This window comes from Dendrobates tinctorius, unplaced genomic scaffold (assembly GCF_039654945.1).
Source record: "Dendrobates tinctorius isolate UK_male_01 unplaced genomic scaffold, ASM3965494v1 ptg000120l, whole genome shotgun sequence".
Taxonomy (NCBI): domain Eukaryota; kingdom Metazoa; phylum Chordata; class Amphibia; order Anura; family Dendrobatidae; genus Dendrobates; species Dendrobates tinctorius.
This window is the reverse complement of record NW_027361788.1, coordinates 25,857,122-25,874,928: the sequence shown is the minus strand read 5'-3', so window position 1 is coordinate 25,874,928 and position 17,807 is coordinate 25,857,122. Positions and strand designations below refer to the sequence as shown.

The 17,807-nt window shown below is 41.7% G+C and overlaps 1 protein-coding gene across 1 annotated transcript in view; it reads left to right on the top strand.

Moving 5' to 3' along the window:
- Window positions 1–13,789, top strand: part of EEIG1 (estrogen-induced osteoclastogenesis regulator 1) — an 84,533-nt gene extending 70,744 nt beyond the window's left edge. Inside the window, exons 7-12 of the mRNA XM_073590979.1 lie at window positions 624–766; window positions 3,239–3,343; window positions 4,833–5,022; window positions 6,667–6,788; window positions 7,317–7,386; window positions 9,596–13,789. Of these exons, the coding sequence (XP_073447080.1) occupies window positions 624–766; window positions 3,239–3,343; window positions 4,833–5,022; window positions 6,667–6,788; window positions 7,317–7,386; window positions 9,596–9,641 (676 nt within the window). The 3' untranslated portion in view covers window positions 9,642–13,789. The remainder of the gene's footprint in view (window positions 1–623; window positions 767–3,238; window positions 3,344–4,832; window positions 5,023–6,666; window positions 6,789–7,316; window positions 7,387–9,595) is intronic.
- Window positions 13,790–17,807: the final 4,018 nt, after the last annotated feature.

The window sequence follows — 17,807 nt, the reverse complement described above, 5'->3', positions numbered from 1 at the left end:
ATGAGTCCAGAACTGCTGTCCATTTTGTTTTTCTGCTACAATGACAGAGTAACATAGCGAAATTGACCAAAATGGATGTGAACAGAACCTAAAAGGGGTTTCTTTGGACTAGAAAAAAAGAGAGAAAATGTGATTATCACTAAAATATGAAATATCTTTTTAATTAGCAAATCACATTTTACTCTATGCAGGTAACCATTGTAGTATATGTAAAATGGCCGATGTCTTGTTATATTGACAGAACCCTGTCCTAAAATGTTACCAGAGCCTGTGAGCATGTGCAGTAGCGGCCATTCCTACTGCACATGCTCACACGCTCCGATCCTGGTAACCTTCTAGGATAGGCTTCCTTCCCTCCTCCCTCCATTCCTTCCTTCCTTTTCCTTTCTCACACAAGCACTTGATGAGCATGTGTACATAGCATTCAGGAGAGAAGCTGTGAGCCTAACTAATACATATTCGGCCGTCAGCTATCTCATGCCTGTGGCCAGCTTTGTGCTTATTACCTTGTTGTCACTGTGTTCATGTCTGACCTGATAACTGAAGTAAATGCTTAGGTTCTTCAAGTCTTGTGGGTATTTAGTGCCGGGGTAAGTAGCTTTGTGTTGCTCTTTCTCTTGCAGTCCTCCCTCCACCGCCAAGTCTGTCTCAGCCCCTGGACAGGATTCCTCTCTGCAGTTGACCTGTAAGGGCGAGGGGACTGTACGTTCCACCAGTGGCACAACAATACGCCAGAACCGCAGCAGACAGGCACTGCTTAGTTCAGGTACCAGAACCACATTGTACCTTCTGTGTATCTCCTACATTAACGTAATGTCTCCACACAGTGACTGCACCAGCAGAATAGTGAGTGCAGCTCTGGAGTATAATACAGGATGTAACTCAGGATCCATGCAGGATAAGTAATGTAATGTATGTACACAGTGACTGCACCAGCAGAATAGTGAGTGCAGCTCTGGAGTATAATACAGGATGTAACTCAGTATCAGTACAGGATCAGTAATGTAATGTATGTACACAGTGTCTGCACCAGCAGAATAGTGAGTGCAGCTCTGGGGTATAATACAGGATGTAACTCAGGATCAGTACAGGATAAGTACCTAATGTAATGTATGTACACAGTGACTGCACCAGCAGAATAGTGAGTGCAGCTCTGGGGTATAATACAGGATGTAACTCAGGATCAGTACAGGATAAGTAATGTATGTACACAGTGATTGCACCAACAGAATAGTGAGTGCAGCTCTGGAGTATAATACAGGATGTAACTCAGGATCAGTACAGGATCAGTAATGTAATGTATGTACACAGTGACTGCACCAGCAGAATAGTGAGTGCAGCTCTGGAGTATAATACAGGATGTAACTCAGTATCAGTACAGGATCAGTAATGTAATGTATGTACACAGTGTCTGCACCAGCAGAATAGTGAGTGCAGCTCTGGGGTATAATACAGGATGTAACTCAGGATCAATAAAGGATCAGTAATGTAATGTATGTACACAGTGACTGCACCAGCAGAATAGTGAGTGCAGCTATCGGGTATAATACAGGATGTAACTCAGGATCAATAGAGGATAAGTAATGTATGTACACAGTGATTGCACCAGCAGAATAGTGAGTGAAGCTCTGGGGTATAATACAGGATGTAACTCAGGATCAGTAATGTAATGTGTGTACACAGTGACAGCACCAGCAGAATAGTGAGTGCAGTTCTGGAGTATAATATAGGATGTAACTCAGGATCAGTATAGGATCAGTAATGTAATGTATGTACACAGTAACTGCACAAGCAGAATAGTGAGTGCAGCTCTGGAGTATAATATAGGATGTAACTCAGGATCAGTATAGGATCAGTAATGTAATGTATGTACACAGTAACCGCACCAGCAGAATAGTGAGTGCAGCTCTCAAGTATAATACAGGATGTAACTCAGGATCAGTAATGTAATGTATGTACACAGTAAGGATGTAACTCAGGATCAGTATAGGATCAGTAATGAAATGTATGTACACAGTGACTGCACCAGCAGAATAGTGAGTGCAGCTCTGGAGTATAATACAGGAGGTGACTCAGGATCAGTAATGTATGTACACAGTGACTGCACCAGCAGAATAGTGAGTGAAGCTCTGGAGTATAATACAGGATGTAACTCAGGATCAGTAATGTATGTACACAGTGACTGCACCAGCAGAATAGTGAGTGCAGCTCTGGAGTATAATACAGGATGTAACTCAGGATCAGCACAGGATTAGTAATGTAATGTATGTACACAGTGACTGCACCAGCAGAATAGTGAGTGCAGCTCTGGAGTATAATACAGGATGTAACTCAGGATCAGCACAGGATTAGTAATGTAATGTATGTACACAGTGACTGCAGCAGCAGAATAGTGAGTGCAGCTCTGGAGTATAATATAGGATGTAACTCAGGATCAGTAATGTAATGTGTGTACACAGTGACTGCACCAGCAGAATAGTGAGTGCAGCTCTGGAGTATAATACAGGATGTAACTCAGGATCAGTAATGTATGTACACAGTGACTGCACCAGCAGAATAGTGCGTGAAGCTCTGGAGTATAATATAGGATGTAACTCAGGATCAGTAATGTAATGTGTGTACACAGTGACTGCACCAGCAGAATAGTGAGTGCAGCTCTGGAGTATAACACATGATATAACTCAGGATCAGTAATGTAATGTATGTACACTGTGACTGCTCCAGCAGAATAGTGAGTGCAGCTCTGGAGTATAACACATGATGTATCTCAGGATCAGTATAGGATCAGTAACGCAACTTATGTAAAGGCTGTTATTTATCTGTGTCTGATTTACTAATCGCAGGCTATTTGGCCAGCCTGTTCTGTTCTTGTTAAACAAGACCCACTTGTGGTTGTGACATTTCTTATGTTGAAAGTGGTGGCAAGATCAGCAAACAGAAACACGCCTAGATAGGAGGATTACTGCATAAAGTAACTGGTGTAGCAAGAGATTTTGTAGACACTTGCTAGAATTGCATGACTAGTATCAGAGGGAAGGAGCACACGTCGCTCTATGTTACACACCTCGGCTATGGAGGTGAAGTACTCCAGCTGGCAGGGAAATATCCCGCTATCTGTTTTGGTTCTCATAGGAAGAGACAGTGGGATAGAAGCCAGATATAGCACCTGGTTTCCTTCTAGAACGGTTTACTTTCCCCGAAGGTCTTCTAAGCCTTTTCATTCTCCTAAACATTCCAGGGGTCTTCGAAGAAGCGGATCAAAATCTCTCAAGCCCTGAAGAAACTTCTCATTCGGGTCACTCGAGGAACTCCAGCCAAGCCAGCCAGCAGTCCAAAGCATCCGGTAAGCATTCATCCAGTATACCCATCTCTGAAGCTTTCACTATTCATGGGAACAAGTGATTGCGCTGAACACTTTAGAAAAACCTTTATGGAATATTCTCTTAGGAAATTCTGATTTAAAAAAAGAGCATCTTTGAGTCATGGCTCATTGCAGACATAAGCTAAAGGGCTTATGAGGACTCGTTCCTTGCATTACAAAAATAGCTGATTAATTAAATGGTCATGTTGTATTGCTTTAATTTCCCTATGTTTTTGTAGTGGCTGTTGTTGGTTTTACATCTAGAGTAGTCCTGTCCCATGCAAGTGAATGGGGTTGGGGCTGACCTGCAATACCAGACACAGCCACTACAAACTGTATGGCGCTGTGCCTGGTAAATACTGAAGGACGCACGGCCCTTACAATCATCTGATTGACAGAGAGCGAGGGTCAGACCGCCAGTAATCTGATATTTCTTCCCTATGCTAATGTGGGCCATGCATATTAGATAGCTGTCAGCTTAAATGATCACTTGGCAATTAGCGACCTCTCCCAACTACTCCATACACCAGAGTTTTTGGATCAGTGAGTCCTCCTGAATTCCCCACCCTACAGGAGTATAGGACAATTGTATTCGAACAGTCCCCTGACATAATCTGTTGGGAGGCCTCCATACACATTAGTTGGTCAACCAATTCCGCCAAATCGGAAGCTTCTGCCAAGATCTTATTTAATGGGTTAAAGGTGTTGTCCACCATTGGGGACGTTTTTTTTTTGTTTTTTTTTTTACTTAAATCCATGTATTTTCAGTTAAAATCATTTTTGCAACTGGGTTTTATTAAAAGTTTTGCGGTCTGTGTTTGACTGCACATTCAACCTTCATGTGGTCATAAATCAGCTGAAATGAGCTTACGAAAAACTCATTTAAAAGGGTTACAAATTCCCCATTAGACAGTCTTAGCGGGATTTACTGATGGATCCTCAGTTGGCTCATTCTCCAGCAGCATAACAGAGACTTTAGAAGACAAGCGGTGCAAAAGTTTTTATGAAACCCAATTACAAAAATACATGCATTTAAGTAAAAAAAAAAAAGTCCCCAAAGTGGACAGCTCCAATAAGGATATGTAATTGGTGTCAAAATTACCCAGAACCCGTTTATTGAATGTGGCTAGACAGACTTTCTCACATGATGGAAACCCCCTTGGCTACAGTGTAAGAGCAATAGTTTATTGTATGTCTTTACTTCTGGGCTACATGGCAACTTTGGTGGCATGAAGCCAGAAACATAACGTCTCCTTGCAGCATCTCAAATAATCAGAGCCAATGTGGTTGCGTTACTACACATGATGTCACTTGCGACACCATATTACCAAAAATGCAAATCCGGTCTTACACGTGGCATGTTTTTTGAAATGCAACATGTCACACGACCACAGTTGATGTGTGTGGCCTTTATTAGTGCAGTAAATTATTCCTTTCAACTTCTCTCTTGTTTTGTGCTTTTCATGTGCAGGTCACAGCTCCGAACACTCCCGATGTTCTAGCATGTCAGATCTGACACACAGACGCAACACATCCACCAGCAGCAGCGCCTCCGGGGGAATCAGCATTACTGCAGACACGCCCGATGCTGAAAAGGAGAGCAAACCAGAGAAGCCCCCAAGGCCAATCCGACCTCCCCTTCATCTGGAAAGACAGTCCAGGTAACGATAAAGCATCACGTAAGCCATACACAATGACTTTCGAGCAGGTGGACATGTGGGGAGGGGGTCCTGCTTAAATGACAGATGTCTCTGTTTAATTTTGGGAGAGTCCGAGCCGTACAATACAGATGTTCTTATTCAGTAGCTCGGAGAACAGACAACAAAACAAAAACACTTCTGTCTTGCAAATGTCAAATTTGTGACAGAGTTGTGAGTGTCTCTCTCCAATGTCGGGATGGAAGATGTGATGTGACTCAGCTGGGACTGACTCAGTCTGGAGCGTTGGCTCGGGTCTCTCCAGATTCCACAGCCAGCTCCTCTGACACACGCTGCACTCGTGATGTTCCTACTTGGGTTCTGCCAATGGATTTGTTTTGTTAATCTAAAGATGATTCCCATTTGTGACTGGACTATTCTTCCCCCTGTTATGAGGTTCTTTCAGTGAGATATAACATTAAGGCTGTGGATATTTGGCTACTGTAGCCATGACACCAAAAGATCAGTGTATGCCGCTGCTTCATTGCAGCATAATGCAGGTGAATCTGGTCGCAAATCACTTTAAGCTGCCTGTCCATCGCAGGACAATGGAGTCAACTTCCAACCCAGGCTGTATCGCAACCCCCGACAAGCATGTTTCAAATTTTCAGAAAGGCTGGGGTTACTTGTGACTTCACAGCACAGGTTGCACTGCCAAATATTTCTATGTGCCGCTGCCTCATCGCAGCAGAATACAGGCAAATGGGGTCACATTGCAACCCATGTTGTACCATAACCCCGACAAGCAAAAGAAATTACGAACCGATTGGATTTTTTTTCGACTTGACCTTGCAGCTCATGACGTGACTCTATTTACCTGCAGCAGCCAAAGTCACCATTAGTCCCCACTTAAAGTATACCTCCAGCTATGCAGGAAAAACAGTATAATGCAGGTGAGACTTTCTAAGTCACTTGCAATCCCGATTTTGCATCTGAATAGTAGAATGAAGCAGTCATGATCGCTGTAGGATCAGATACATGTTCCATCCCTTTCGCAACACAAGTAAATGGCACCTTAGTTATTTTGGCCAGAAATTATGTGAATTATTAAATCCAATCCTCGGGCCAATCTGCTGCACACCCACAATAGAAATCTAGAAGTCTAAGGCTATGTGCACACGTTGCTGATTCCGCTGCGGGTTTTTCCACGTGGAAACGCAGGTAAAACCGCAGGTAAAGTGACCTGCGGTTTTCCAGCGTTTTGGTCTGCGGTTTTGCCCTGCGGTTTCACACCTCTACTATGTTAAAGGTGTGAAACCGCTGCGGAAACCGCCCAAACAATTGACATGCTGCGGTTTGTAAACCGCAGCAAAACCGCGCGGAAAAAAACACAGCGTGAGCACAGCGTTTTCGAAAACCCATAGGATTTCATTGTACTGTACCATGTCAGTGGAACTGCTGCGTTTCTGCAGGGCCAAAACCGCTGCGGAAACGCAGCAGAATCCGCAACGTGTGCACATAGCCTTACTATGGATTTTCGCAGTGGAACTTCATGTCTGATTTTGGACTGACACCTGCAATATACACTTAAGTGTAATTGTGCTTCAATGCCTGGGTTTTTCACAGCTCCTCCAAGTTGATGTCTTACCCCCTTCCCTTTCCTTCCAGGAGAAAGAAGGACTGCGTGGAAAGTCATCCCACTTGGGTGGACGACACCAGGATCGATGCTGGTGATATCGTGGAGAAGATTATGCAGAGCCAAGACTTCACGGACGTCAGTAACAATGAAGGTAAAGGAGAGGAATGTACCCAGCGAGGAGAGACGTATGATATACAAGTGTGTACTAGTCTATGAACTCCAGGAATGCTGCATACAATGCTGGCTTCCACCTCCACACTGTATTTCTACTTGCTCTGTGACGTTCAACACTTTTCCTTTACCTCTCATTTTCCTATGCTTATATAACCAGGTGTATATGCAAAAAAATCTTCCTTAGAATACAAATGTAATCATTTGTTTTTTGTATTACATATTAATTAATGTCGTACACGGATAACCCAGTTTAGACCTAAGGATCCGGCCCTGCAGATGCAGGCAGTGCTTACGTGCATATTCCACACTAGTGGTGGTGTGGGATTAAGCATGGCCATGATTTTACCTTCAGGTCAGAATATAAATCCCGTGATAAGTTTTCTCCTCACCTAATCCCCTCTACATTCCCCAGGCATACATTTCTCTCATTATGTACTGCGTCATCTATCCCTGCGCTCCTATAGATGTCACGCCAAATAATGCTCTTTTATCTGTCTATTTGCAGACAGTCACCTGAGGCTGTTCGTCAGCAGAGATGGCTCAACTACTCTCAGCGGAATACAGATGGCTAACAGGTATCCATGATTTTATATCTGTGTATTTTTATATCTTACATCTATTCTTATTCGTAATATGTATGTAATGACTCCTTTACAAGGGCCGATCCTAGCATTTAACCCCTTCCTTACCAATAAAGGAATAGTACGTCATCGGTAAGGATCCCCTGCTTTGAGGTGGGCTTCTGCGGTGAGCCCACCTCAAAGCCGCGACATGTCAGCTGTTTATAACCATCTGCCCGCGCCTATTAACTAGTTAAATTCTGCTGTCAAAGCTGACAGCGGGCATTTAAATAGCACTTCCGGACGCCGGGCCGGAAGTGAGCTAATTGCCGACCCCCGATCACGTGACAACCTGAGGTCTCATAGACCTCTATGTTTGTTGCAGGCAGATCGCTTTGAGCGCCGCCCGGTGGCTGGCACTCAAAGCACTGCAGTAAATCTGCTACATATGGGCGATCTGCAGAGCCGATTGAGTTGTGCATGCTTCAAGCGCTATTGAAGCATGCCAAAAGTAAAAAAAAAAAAAATGATTAAAAATAAAAAAAAAACATAAAAGTTCAAATCACCCCCCTTTTACCCCAATCAAAACAATAAAAGAAATCACACACACACACATATTAGGTATCGCTGCGTTCAGAATCGCCCGATCTATCAATAAAAAAAAAAGCATTAACCTGATCGCTAAACGGCGTAGCGAGGAAAAAAATTAAAAACGCCAGAATTACGTTTTTTTGGTCGCCACGACATTGCATTAAAATGCAATAACGGGCGATCAAAAGAATGCGTCTGCACAAAAGCGGTATGGTATCATTAAAAGCGTTAGCGCGGCATGCAAAAAATAAGCCCTCACCCGACCCCAGATCATGAAAAATGGAGACACTACGGGTCTCAGAAAATTGCGCAATTTTTTTTTAGCAAATTTTGGAATTTTTTTTCACCACTTAGGTAAAAGAGAACCTAGACATGTTTGGTGTCTATGAACTTGTAATGACCTGGAGAATCATACTGGCAGGTTAGATTTAGCATTTAGTGAACCTAGCAAAAAAGCCAAGCAAAAAACAAGTGTGGGATTGCCCTTTTTTTGCAATTTCACGCCCTTGGAATTTTTTTCTCGTGTTTGAGTACACAACATGGTAAAACCAATGGTGTCGTTTAAAATTACAACTCGTCCCGCAAAAAATAAGCCCTCACACGGCCATATTGACGGAAATATGAAAGTTATGGCTCTGGAAAGAAGAGGAGTGAAAAACGAAAAATCAAAAAGCTCTGGGAGTTAAGGGGTTAAATGACCACCCATCTGCTGTATGCAAGCGGGCAAGCTGTCTTTTACTGCTCTTATATCGACCGACGAGCATTCTACGTGCACAGATTGATCGTAAACACGATCCTTCTGTGTCCACCAAATATCATGTTATCGGCAGCAGATCACACATTTACATGGGGTGATGTACTGTCTATAGCTAAAGCCCTCTGTGGGAAACGTCAGCATGTCCTTATCCAGCACCCTGATATATTCTGAGCGTTTTTGTTTTTTTTTAATGTGAAATATCGTTAGTAAACACCGATCTTCTCTACCATATCCCATATATTTAAGGATTTTTTTTTTGTGGGGGATATTTTGCATTGTATTGCCCTGTTCACATCATGGTGGAATTTTCCTTCAGACTTTGTAATGTCCAACTCTCAACTCTGACAGAAGGCTTGGGGGTACAGCACTACGCAGACAAACCTCAACATACACCACCACCACCCAAGCTATAAGAAAAAAAAAAATCCACTCCTTGTATTTTTTTTGGGGGGTGAGGGATATAAATATTTAGCATTTGTACACTACATAAAAGGAGGTATATTGACATTTACCGGTCCAACAAAGGCCTTATGGCAAGTGGAACCTTATATTTGGCGTATATGCTAGAAACCTTCCTCCAAGCCGAAGTCTCTCCCATTGATGAATGTAATATGATGTTCTCGGTTATCAGCCATCACCAGATGCGCATATATATATATATATATATATATATATATATATATATATATATATATATATATATATATATATATATATATATATATATATATAATGCAATTGATAGTGGCTGCTATTTTTATAAGCTGTATTGACCCCATATAGCATCAGCGACCTTGCGTTTTTTAGCCTGAGTCATCTTTTCGTGACTCTCCCTGTAGATGACATTACATAATTGTATTTCTTTCTCCTTCTCAGGGTCTCTGCGGGAGTGTTTGAGCCAGTGGTCATTGAAATCCACTAAATGCACAAGAGTTAGGAGCCAATCCATTCCAGGCTACAAGGCTGAGACCTTCCCCACGTGAGGGGAAGCAGGCAGTGCCGGTCTGGAAGCCCTCATCAGACTTCTCTCCTGGTCCCCTCCGTTCTTGAGTCATCCTGGCACGTGTCCAGTTGTCGTGTGCACACACCCATCGTGTTTGAGCGCTCCAGCATGTGACAGTGTTTTCTTCTGCTTCCCATCACTCAGAATCTGACCAGGCTTCTGGCGAGGACGGTCCAGACTCTCGGCATTCCAACGATGTGACAGTGGGGAAGGAGACGCAACATCCTTCTTATCATGTGATAACTGCAGCCATATTCTTTATTTGCATGTTCCTTGTCTGTGTAATCTCCGCGTCGACCACGTCTGTGCTGTAAGGGTCTAACATTCAGCGGCCATATCTGCTTTGTGAGGCTGTAATCCTGGGACACAGTCCTGGGCAAAGTCCGAGCTAAGGACTGATCTTGTTTTTCTGCATAAGGAGAAAATTTAAAGAGAACCTGGCACCAGCTTAATGCATTTACTACCTATCCATAAATGCTAGATTGTGGGGGTCTGACAAGTGGTCTCTAGAATGGGGCACTGATACCCTATTTTTCTTCCCAGCTACAAAACCAAATCCTGCGCTGTGCTGCTCTAGTCATCGCCAAGTGCTGGAAAGAATGAAGAACCAGGGTCCACTGTTGTGACTATTGGTGGGGATCCCAATGGTAGACCCGCATTTATCCAATTGATAGGTGATAAATGCATATGGCTTTATTACTCTTTTAGGTTTAGATTAGCTTCTTGAAATATGGAGGGTCTTTTTACAGTCCTTAACAATGAAGACATGAGTTGGGGGGGATATGCTGCAAGCTACTTTCTAGCCTTCAATAGCAGGTTCCCTTTAATGAGATGGTGTTGTGTGCCTGTACTAAATATCGTGGCGGGGTTACACTTAGATATCTACGATTTGTTTAGTATGCAGGAAATGGGAAGGAAACTACATTATATGTCATCAAATGTATTAATGCTGCAAAAATCCCAGACTTCAACCTCACAGGCAGGTGATATTAACATCCTCCACCTTTACTACTATGGTACTGTTATTGTCATGTGAAGCTATGTGATTTCCTCCTGGGTTATTCTCCATCTTCTCCCTCCTCGAGAGAAAGGTGTCTGTGCAGAACAGTGGCCTGTCCTCCTCCCACGCGAGGTCATATAAAACAGCTGGACTGTAATGGGGCACCCTCAGGAAGGGGCCATGCAATGCAGCTGGACTGTAGACACCCTCTGGCAGGGGTCATGGCACACAGCTGGTCTGTAATGAGGACTCCTCGGGTAGGAGTCACAACCGCAGCTGAGCTGTGGAAATACTTGAAGACGTACGTGTAAGCAGCAGGGCTGTAAAGATGCGCACAGGAAACAATTTTTTTAGGGGAGACACAGCTGGATGGTGAATCCCTTAAAAAGTTTGGGGGGGGGGGGGTGCTGTATTCTGCTCTGACACCTTTCTTCTAAACATTCCAATAAATGAGATACCCATGAGCCAGATGTCACCAGGGGGCAGCTGTGCGGGCCGCAGCTCCCTTCCCTCTCCCGAGCGCCTGTCCTGGTCAGTTTCCGCTTGTACTCACTGTCGCATGGTGCAGATGGCACAATGATCTCTGGACCAGCAGCCTGGTGTTTCATTTCATTCCTGTAGCTAATTTGGATTTTCCAATGTGAAATTTTTCTTCTTTGGAGTCATCTGGTGCTCAGGGCAGTGTTTTGTTGTGTTTTTTTGTTTTTTTTTCTTGTATTTTTTTAATTTCATATTTTATTTTAAATTTTTTTTTTTTTTTTACTCCGTCACCTCCGACATCTCGAATGCCACATTAGTCTTCTTCGAAATCATCCCGTTCTTTATCTTTTTCTGATTGTGACTTTTTAAAAAGAAAATCAACACACGAGTCGTTATGGAACGTTCCGCAGAAGTGGCGCCCTCTGCTGCTAACGCCGTCGTGACTGTTCTGCACAAGCGACCGCTGAAGTTTCGGGCACTTTAATGATTGGTTTGGACATGGTGCAGGGAATATAAATGTCAGTGTTTAATTAACTCCCTTTTCATCCAGGGGGTCATAGAAAAAAAATCTACTTTTTTTTTTTTTTTTTTTATTTCTTTTACAGAACAGAAATTTTGTAGAATTTCCAAATGCATGTAACTTTTTTATTTTATTTTTTTTTCCAAATTAAATGCAATTTATTCCTTAATTGAATCCTAAGTGCGTGAAGGGTTAAATCACTAACCATCATTTTCTCAATACTACTACTACTCCGTGACAGGCAGAAGGATTAATGTTCAGATTTGGTATTGGATTACTGAGTCATTTATCAATCTCTCCTGCGATAAAAATAGTATAATTATTAGGGTGTGGTGATTTGCAGTTACTCCACCACCAGTTTTCCTAGTGACAGGGGTTAGGCCGCCTGTGGCTCACTCCAACCGAGCTATGATTTCATTAATGTATACCTGTTCCCTGCATGCTTTTTGGGGAGAAATGCTTCAAAAATTAATGTGCCAAAGTAGTACTTCTGATTTACATTCTGATTTACATGCAGTGCGGTCTGAGCCGCGGGCACCCGATGTCGAGTCGTGGGCCCGGCCCCTGTTTGCAGTGGAGCTAGACATCTTGTATAGGACTAATATGGCTTTCTACTACACAAAATTAGTCTCAGGACTTCCTGCCAGGATGAGGGTTTGGGGCAGAGCCAACATTGACATATTAGTGGTTGCATCTAACAGTGTCAGCATTTTTTTTTTTTTACCTATTATGAGTTGAAAAAAAAAATCCAACAATGATATTGTGACATTTGACCACTTGGACAGTTTAACTAGAGGACCCCTTTAAGTGGAATCTGTCCACCAATCAGGTGATATAAATAATTTTACTTGCTGTCTGATTGGTTATAAAGGTTCACATGACTATCCACCTGTGGGACTGAGCAGATTTCTGTCCAATCACTCCTATACAAATAAAACTATAGCGCCTGTTCAAGCATATATATATTTTCTTAGATGCATGTATTTAGGGCTAAAAAAAATTTTTTGCAATTGAGTTTAATTAAACATTTTGCTCCGTTTGCCTTCTGTAGCCTCTGTGTTGCACTATTGCAGAATGAGTTGACTGAGAAATCCATCAGTGAGCTCATTCTGACAGGACGTGCAGTAGTTGTTTTTTCCAAAATTATTTTTAACCCGAAATACATCTATTTATGTAGAAAAAATGTTTGCAAAGGTGGACAACCACTTTAACAACAGGTAAAGTAGTGCTCTAAGGGAACCTATTTATTTCCATAGAGGAAAACGTTACTCTATAAGCCTGAAGAAAGCCGTGTAACATTGTGGAATGAACAATCTATATCCTGCTGAGCTACAGCGCTACAAGTTGAACTGGTTAAAAAAAAAGTACTGCACCCTCTCACATTAAAAAAGGAGCTTCTAAATAAATTAAACATATTTTATATATATATATATGTATTATCAAAATGCAAAGTCCATATTTTTTGGAGAATGAGCTATTTTTTTTACATTAATATTAATAAAATATATATATATATATATATATATTTATATATATATATTTATATATATATTTATATATATATATATATATATATATATGAAACTCCCTATAATCTAGATATTAATGTTGGCTTACCCCACACCACTCCTGAATGCTATTTCTTACCACTAAATAATATAACCACTATTTATAGTACTTTTTTTCAAATTTAATTCGGATAATGAGAAATTCTAAGACTATTTTGTTTTGTACTCAGATAATAAAGTTATAATGCAGAGATATATAAAACAAAGGCTAAAGCTATTTTTGCTAAGAAAAGGTCCAAGGGCACACATAATTCAGAATCTATTGGCCTGGAGAAAGTATATAGTTTTCTGTAAAGTAAAAAGGTGATAATTTCTGCTTCTATTTTTTTCTTTTGTTTTCTAGAGTATGAGCTAAAACTCTGCACATTTCATTGTTTTTACATCTCACCTGTTTCGATTGTTAAATTGTAACTGCTCTTCTGAATCCAGTGGTAAAACCCTGTGATCGGGGTAATTCGGGAGAGAATTGGGTAAAATAAAGTTCTGTTTGGTTAACGCATTTCTTGTATTGTATTATTGTGTTTTCTTTTTGTTTTGTTTTTTTAAAAAGGCTTAGGGTCCCGTTTCACTTAGCGACGCACCAGCGATCCCGACACCGATACGACCTGGTAAGGATCGCTGGTGCGTCGCTAAATGGTCACTAGTAAGCTGCCAAATGGGCAGATCTCTTCAGCGACGCAGCAACGACCCAGAGATCAAACACAGCAATACATGCTGCCAGCGGGACGCCGACGACGAAAAAATGGCCCAGGACATTCCTGCACGATCAGCGATATCCAGCAAGGGGGGCGGTCGCCGCTACGTGTCACATGTAGCGAGATCGCAGGCGAGATCGTTGTTTCGTCACAAAATCGGTGACGCATTCGCGATCTCGCTATGTGAGACGGGGCCTTTAGATTGGTTAAAAAAAAGTAGTGATGCTCAAATGATAAAAAAAAAAAAAAAGTCATGTTCTGGGCAGCTTAGAGGGGTTGTCTGTTTATATGAAGATATAATTATGGTGGGGCAGAAAGTGATAAGGGTAACTAATTGCCTTTTATACAGCACTGTAAAAAGTTTTAGGCAGGTGTGGGAAAAAATGCAAAAATAGAAGCAAGTGGTGTTTAATAGTACATTTTTATCAGTTAACAAAAAGCAAAATGAATGAACAACAGATAAATCTAAATCACATCAATATTTGGTAACCGCCCTTTGCCTTCATCAATTCGTCTATGAACCCTTAACCCCCAAGGGTGGTTTGCACGTTAATGACTGGGCCAATTTTTACAATTCTGACCACTGTCCCTTTATGAGGTAATAACTCTGGAACGCTTCCATGGATCCCGGTGATTCTGACAATGTTTTCTCGTGACATATTGTACTTCATGTTAGTGGTAAAATTTCATTGATATAACTTGCGTTTATTTGTGGAAAAAAAGGAAATTTGGCGAAAATTTTGAAAATTTCGCCATTTTCCAACTTTGAATTTTTATGCCCTTAAATCACAGAGATACGGCACACAAAATACTTCATAAATAATATTTCCCACATGTTTACTTTACATCAGCACAATTTGGGAACCAAAATTTTTTTTCGTTAGGAAGTTATAAGGGTTAAAAGTTGACCAGCGATTTCTCATTTTTACAACACCATTTTATTTTTAGGGACCACATCACATTTGAAGTCACTTTGAGGAGTCTATATGATAGAAAATACCCAAAAGTGACACCATTCTAAAAACTGCACCCCTCAAGGTGCTCAAAACAACATTCAAGAAGTTTAAAACCCTCTAGGTGCTTCACAGGAATTTTTTGAATGTTTAAAAAAAAAAATGAGCATTTAACTTTTTTCACAAAAAAAATTACTTCAGGTCCAATTTTTTTTATTTTACCAAGGGTAACAGGAGAAATTGGACTGCAAAAGTTATTGTGCAATTTGTCCTGAGTACGCTGATACCTGATATGTGGGGGGGACCACTGTTTCGGCGCATGGCAGAGCTCAGAAGGGAAGGAGCGCCGTTTGATTTTTTTCAACACAAAATTGGCTGGAATTCAGATTGGATGCCATGTCACGTTTGGAGAGCCCCTGATGTGCCAAAACAGTGGAAACCCTCCACAAATGACACCATTTTAAAAACTAGACCCCCTCAAGGAACTTATTTAGATATGTGGTGAGAACTTTGAACCCCCAAGGGCTTCACAGAAGTTTAAAACCTACAGCCGTACAATTAAAAAATCATATTTTTTTCACAAAAATGATCTTTTCACCCCCAATTTTTATTTTCCCAAGGGTAACAGGACCCCAAAAGTTATTGTGCAATTTGTGCTGAGTACGTTGATACCTCATTTGTGGGGTAAACGACTATTTGGGCGCATGGTATGGAAGGGAAGCAGCGACATGACTTTTTTGGCTGGAATTGAGATCGGATACCATGTCGCGTTTGGAAAGCCCCTGATGCGCCAAAACTGTGGAAACTCCCCACAAATGACACCATTTTTGGAAAATAGACCCCCCCCCCCCCAAGGAACTTATCTAGATGTGTGGTGAGAACTTTGAACCCCCTAAGGGCTTCACAGAAGTTTGTAACGCCCGGGCCTGAAAATAAAAAAAAAAAATCATATTTTTTAGTCCCCTTTTTTTTATTATTTTCCTAAAGGTAAGAGGAGAAATTGGACCCCAAAAGTTGTTGCCCAATTTGTCCTGAGTACGCTAATATCCCATATATGGGAGAAAACTACTGTATGGGCACACATCGCAGCTCGGAAGGGTAGTGATGTTTTGGAATGCAGACTTTGATGGAATGGTCAGCAGGTGTCATGTCGCATTTGGAGAGCCTCTGATGTGCCTAAACTGTAGGATCCCCCCACAAGTGACCTCATTTTGGAAACTAGACCCCCCCCAGGGAACTTATCTAGATGTGTGCTGAGCACTTTGAACCCCCAAGTGCTTCACAGAAGTTTATAACGTAGAGCCATAAAAATAAAAAAAATCATTTTTTTTCCACAAAAATTATATTTTTGCCTCCAATTTTTTATTTTCTCAAGGGTAACAGGAGAAATTGGACCCCAAAAGTTGTCCAATTTGTCCTAAGTAGGCTGATACCCCATATGTGGGGGTAAACCACTGTTTGGGCGCATGGCAGAGCTTGGAAGGGAAGGAGCACCGTTTGACTTTTTCAACGCAGAGTTGGCTGGAATTGAGATCAGACGCCATGTTGCGTTTGGAGAGCCCCTGATGTGCCTAAACAGTGGAAACCCCACAATTCTAACCCTAAGCACAACACACCCCTAACCCTAATCTCAGCCCTTACCCTTATGGGAAAATGGAAATAAATACATTTTTTTTTATTTTATTATTTTTCCCTAACTAAGGGGGTGATAACGGGGGGTTTGATTTACTATTTATGGCGGTTTTTATGTTTGGCAGCTGTCACACGCTAAAAGACACTTTTTATTGTAAAAATAGTTTTTTGCATCACCACATTTTGAGAGCTATAATTTTGCCATATTTTGACCCACCGTGTCATGTGAGGTCTTATTTTTTGCGGGACGAGTTGACGTTTTTATTGGTACAATTTTCGGGCACGTGACCTTTTTTGATCGCTTTTTATTCCGCTTTTTGGGACGCAGAATGAACAAAAACCAGCATTTCATGAATTTCATTTGGGGGGTGCGTTTACACCGTTCCTCTTGTGGTAAAATTGATAAAGTGGTTTTATTCTTCGGGTCAGTACAGTTACAGCAATACCTCATTTATGTCTTTTTATGTTTTGGCGCTTTTATGCATTGAAAACAATTTTATATAAAAAATAATTATTTTTGTGTCGCTTGATTCTGCGAGCTATAACTTTTTAATTTTTTCGCTGATGATGCTGTATGGTGGCTCATTTTTTGTGGGACAAGATGACGTTTTCAGCGGTACCATGATTATTTATATCCATCTTTTTGATCGCACGTTATTGCACTTTTTGTTCGGTGGTATGATGATAAAGCATTATTTTTTGCTTTGTTTTTTTATTTTTTAAGGGGTTCACTAAAGGGGTTAACTATTGGGACAGTTTTATAGGGCAGGTCGTTACGGATGCAGCGATACTAAATATGTGTACTTTTGTGGGGGGGGTTTATTTCCAAAAAATGAATTTATTAGGGATTTTTTTTTTAATTTTAGTGATTTTATTAAATTATTTTTACACTTTTTTTTTTTTACTTTGTTCCCAGGGGGGACATTACTGTGAAGTGTCAGATCGCCTCCCTGTAGGCCTCCGCGGCCATCTTTGATGGGGGCCTGCAGGGAAGGAGACCCTCCGAGTAGCGCAGCACTGCTCGGGGGGCTCAGGGAAGCACGGAGGGAGCTCCCTCCCTGCCGATGCTTCCCTATTCCCCCGGTACACTGTGATCATGTTTGAATGCAGTGTGCCGGGGGCGGTCCGTGACTTCCCCTGACACATAGTGCCGGGTGTGAGCTGTGATAATCAGCTGACACCCAGCCGCGATCGGTGTCGCTCCCCCCGGGGCGCCGCTGATCACGATGACGTACTA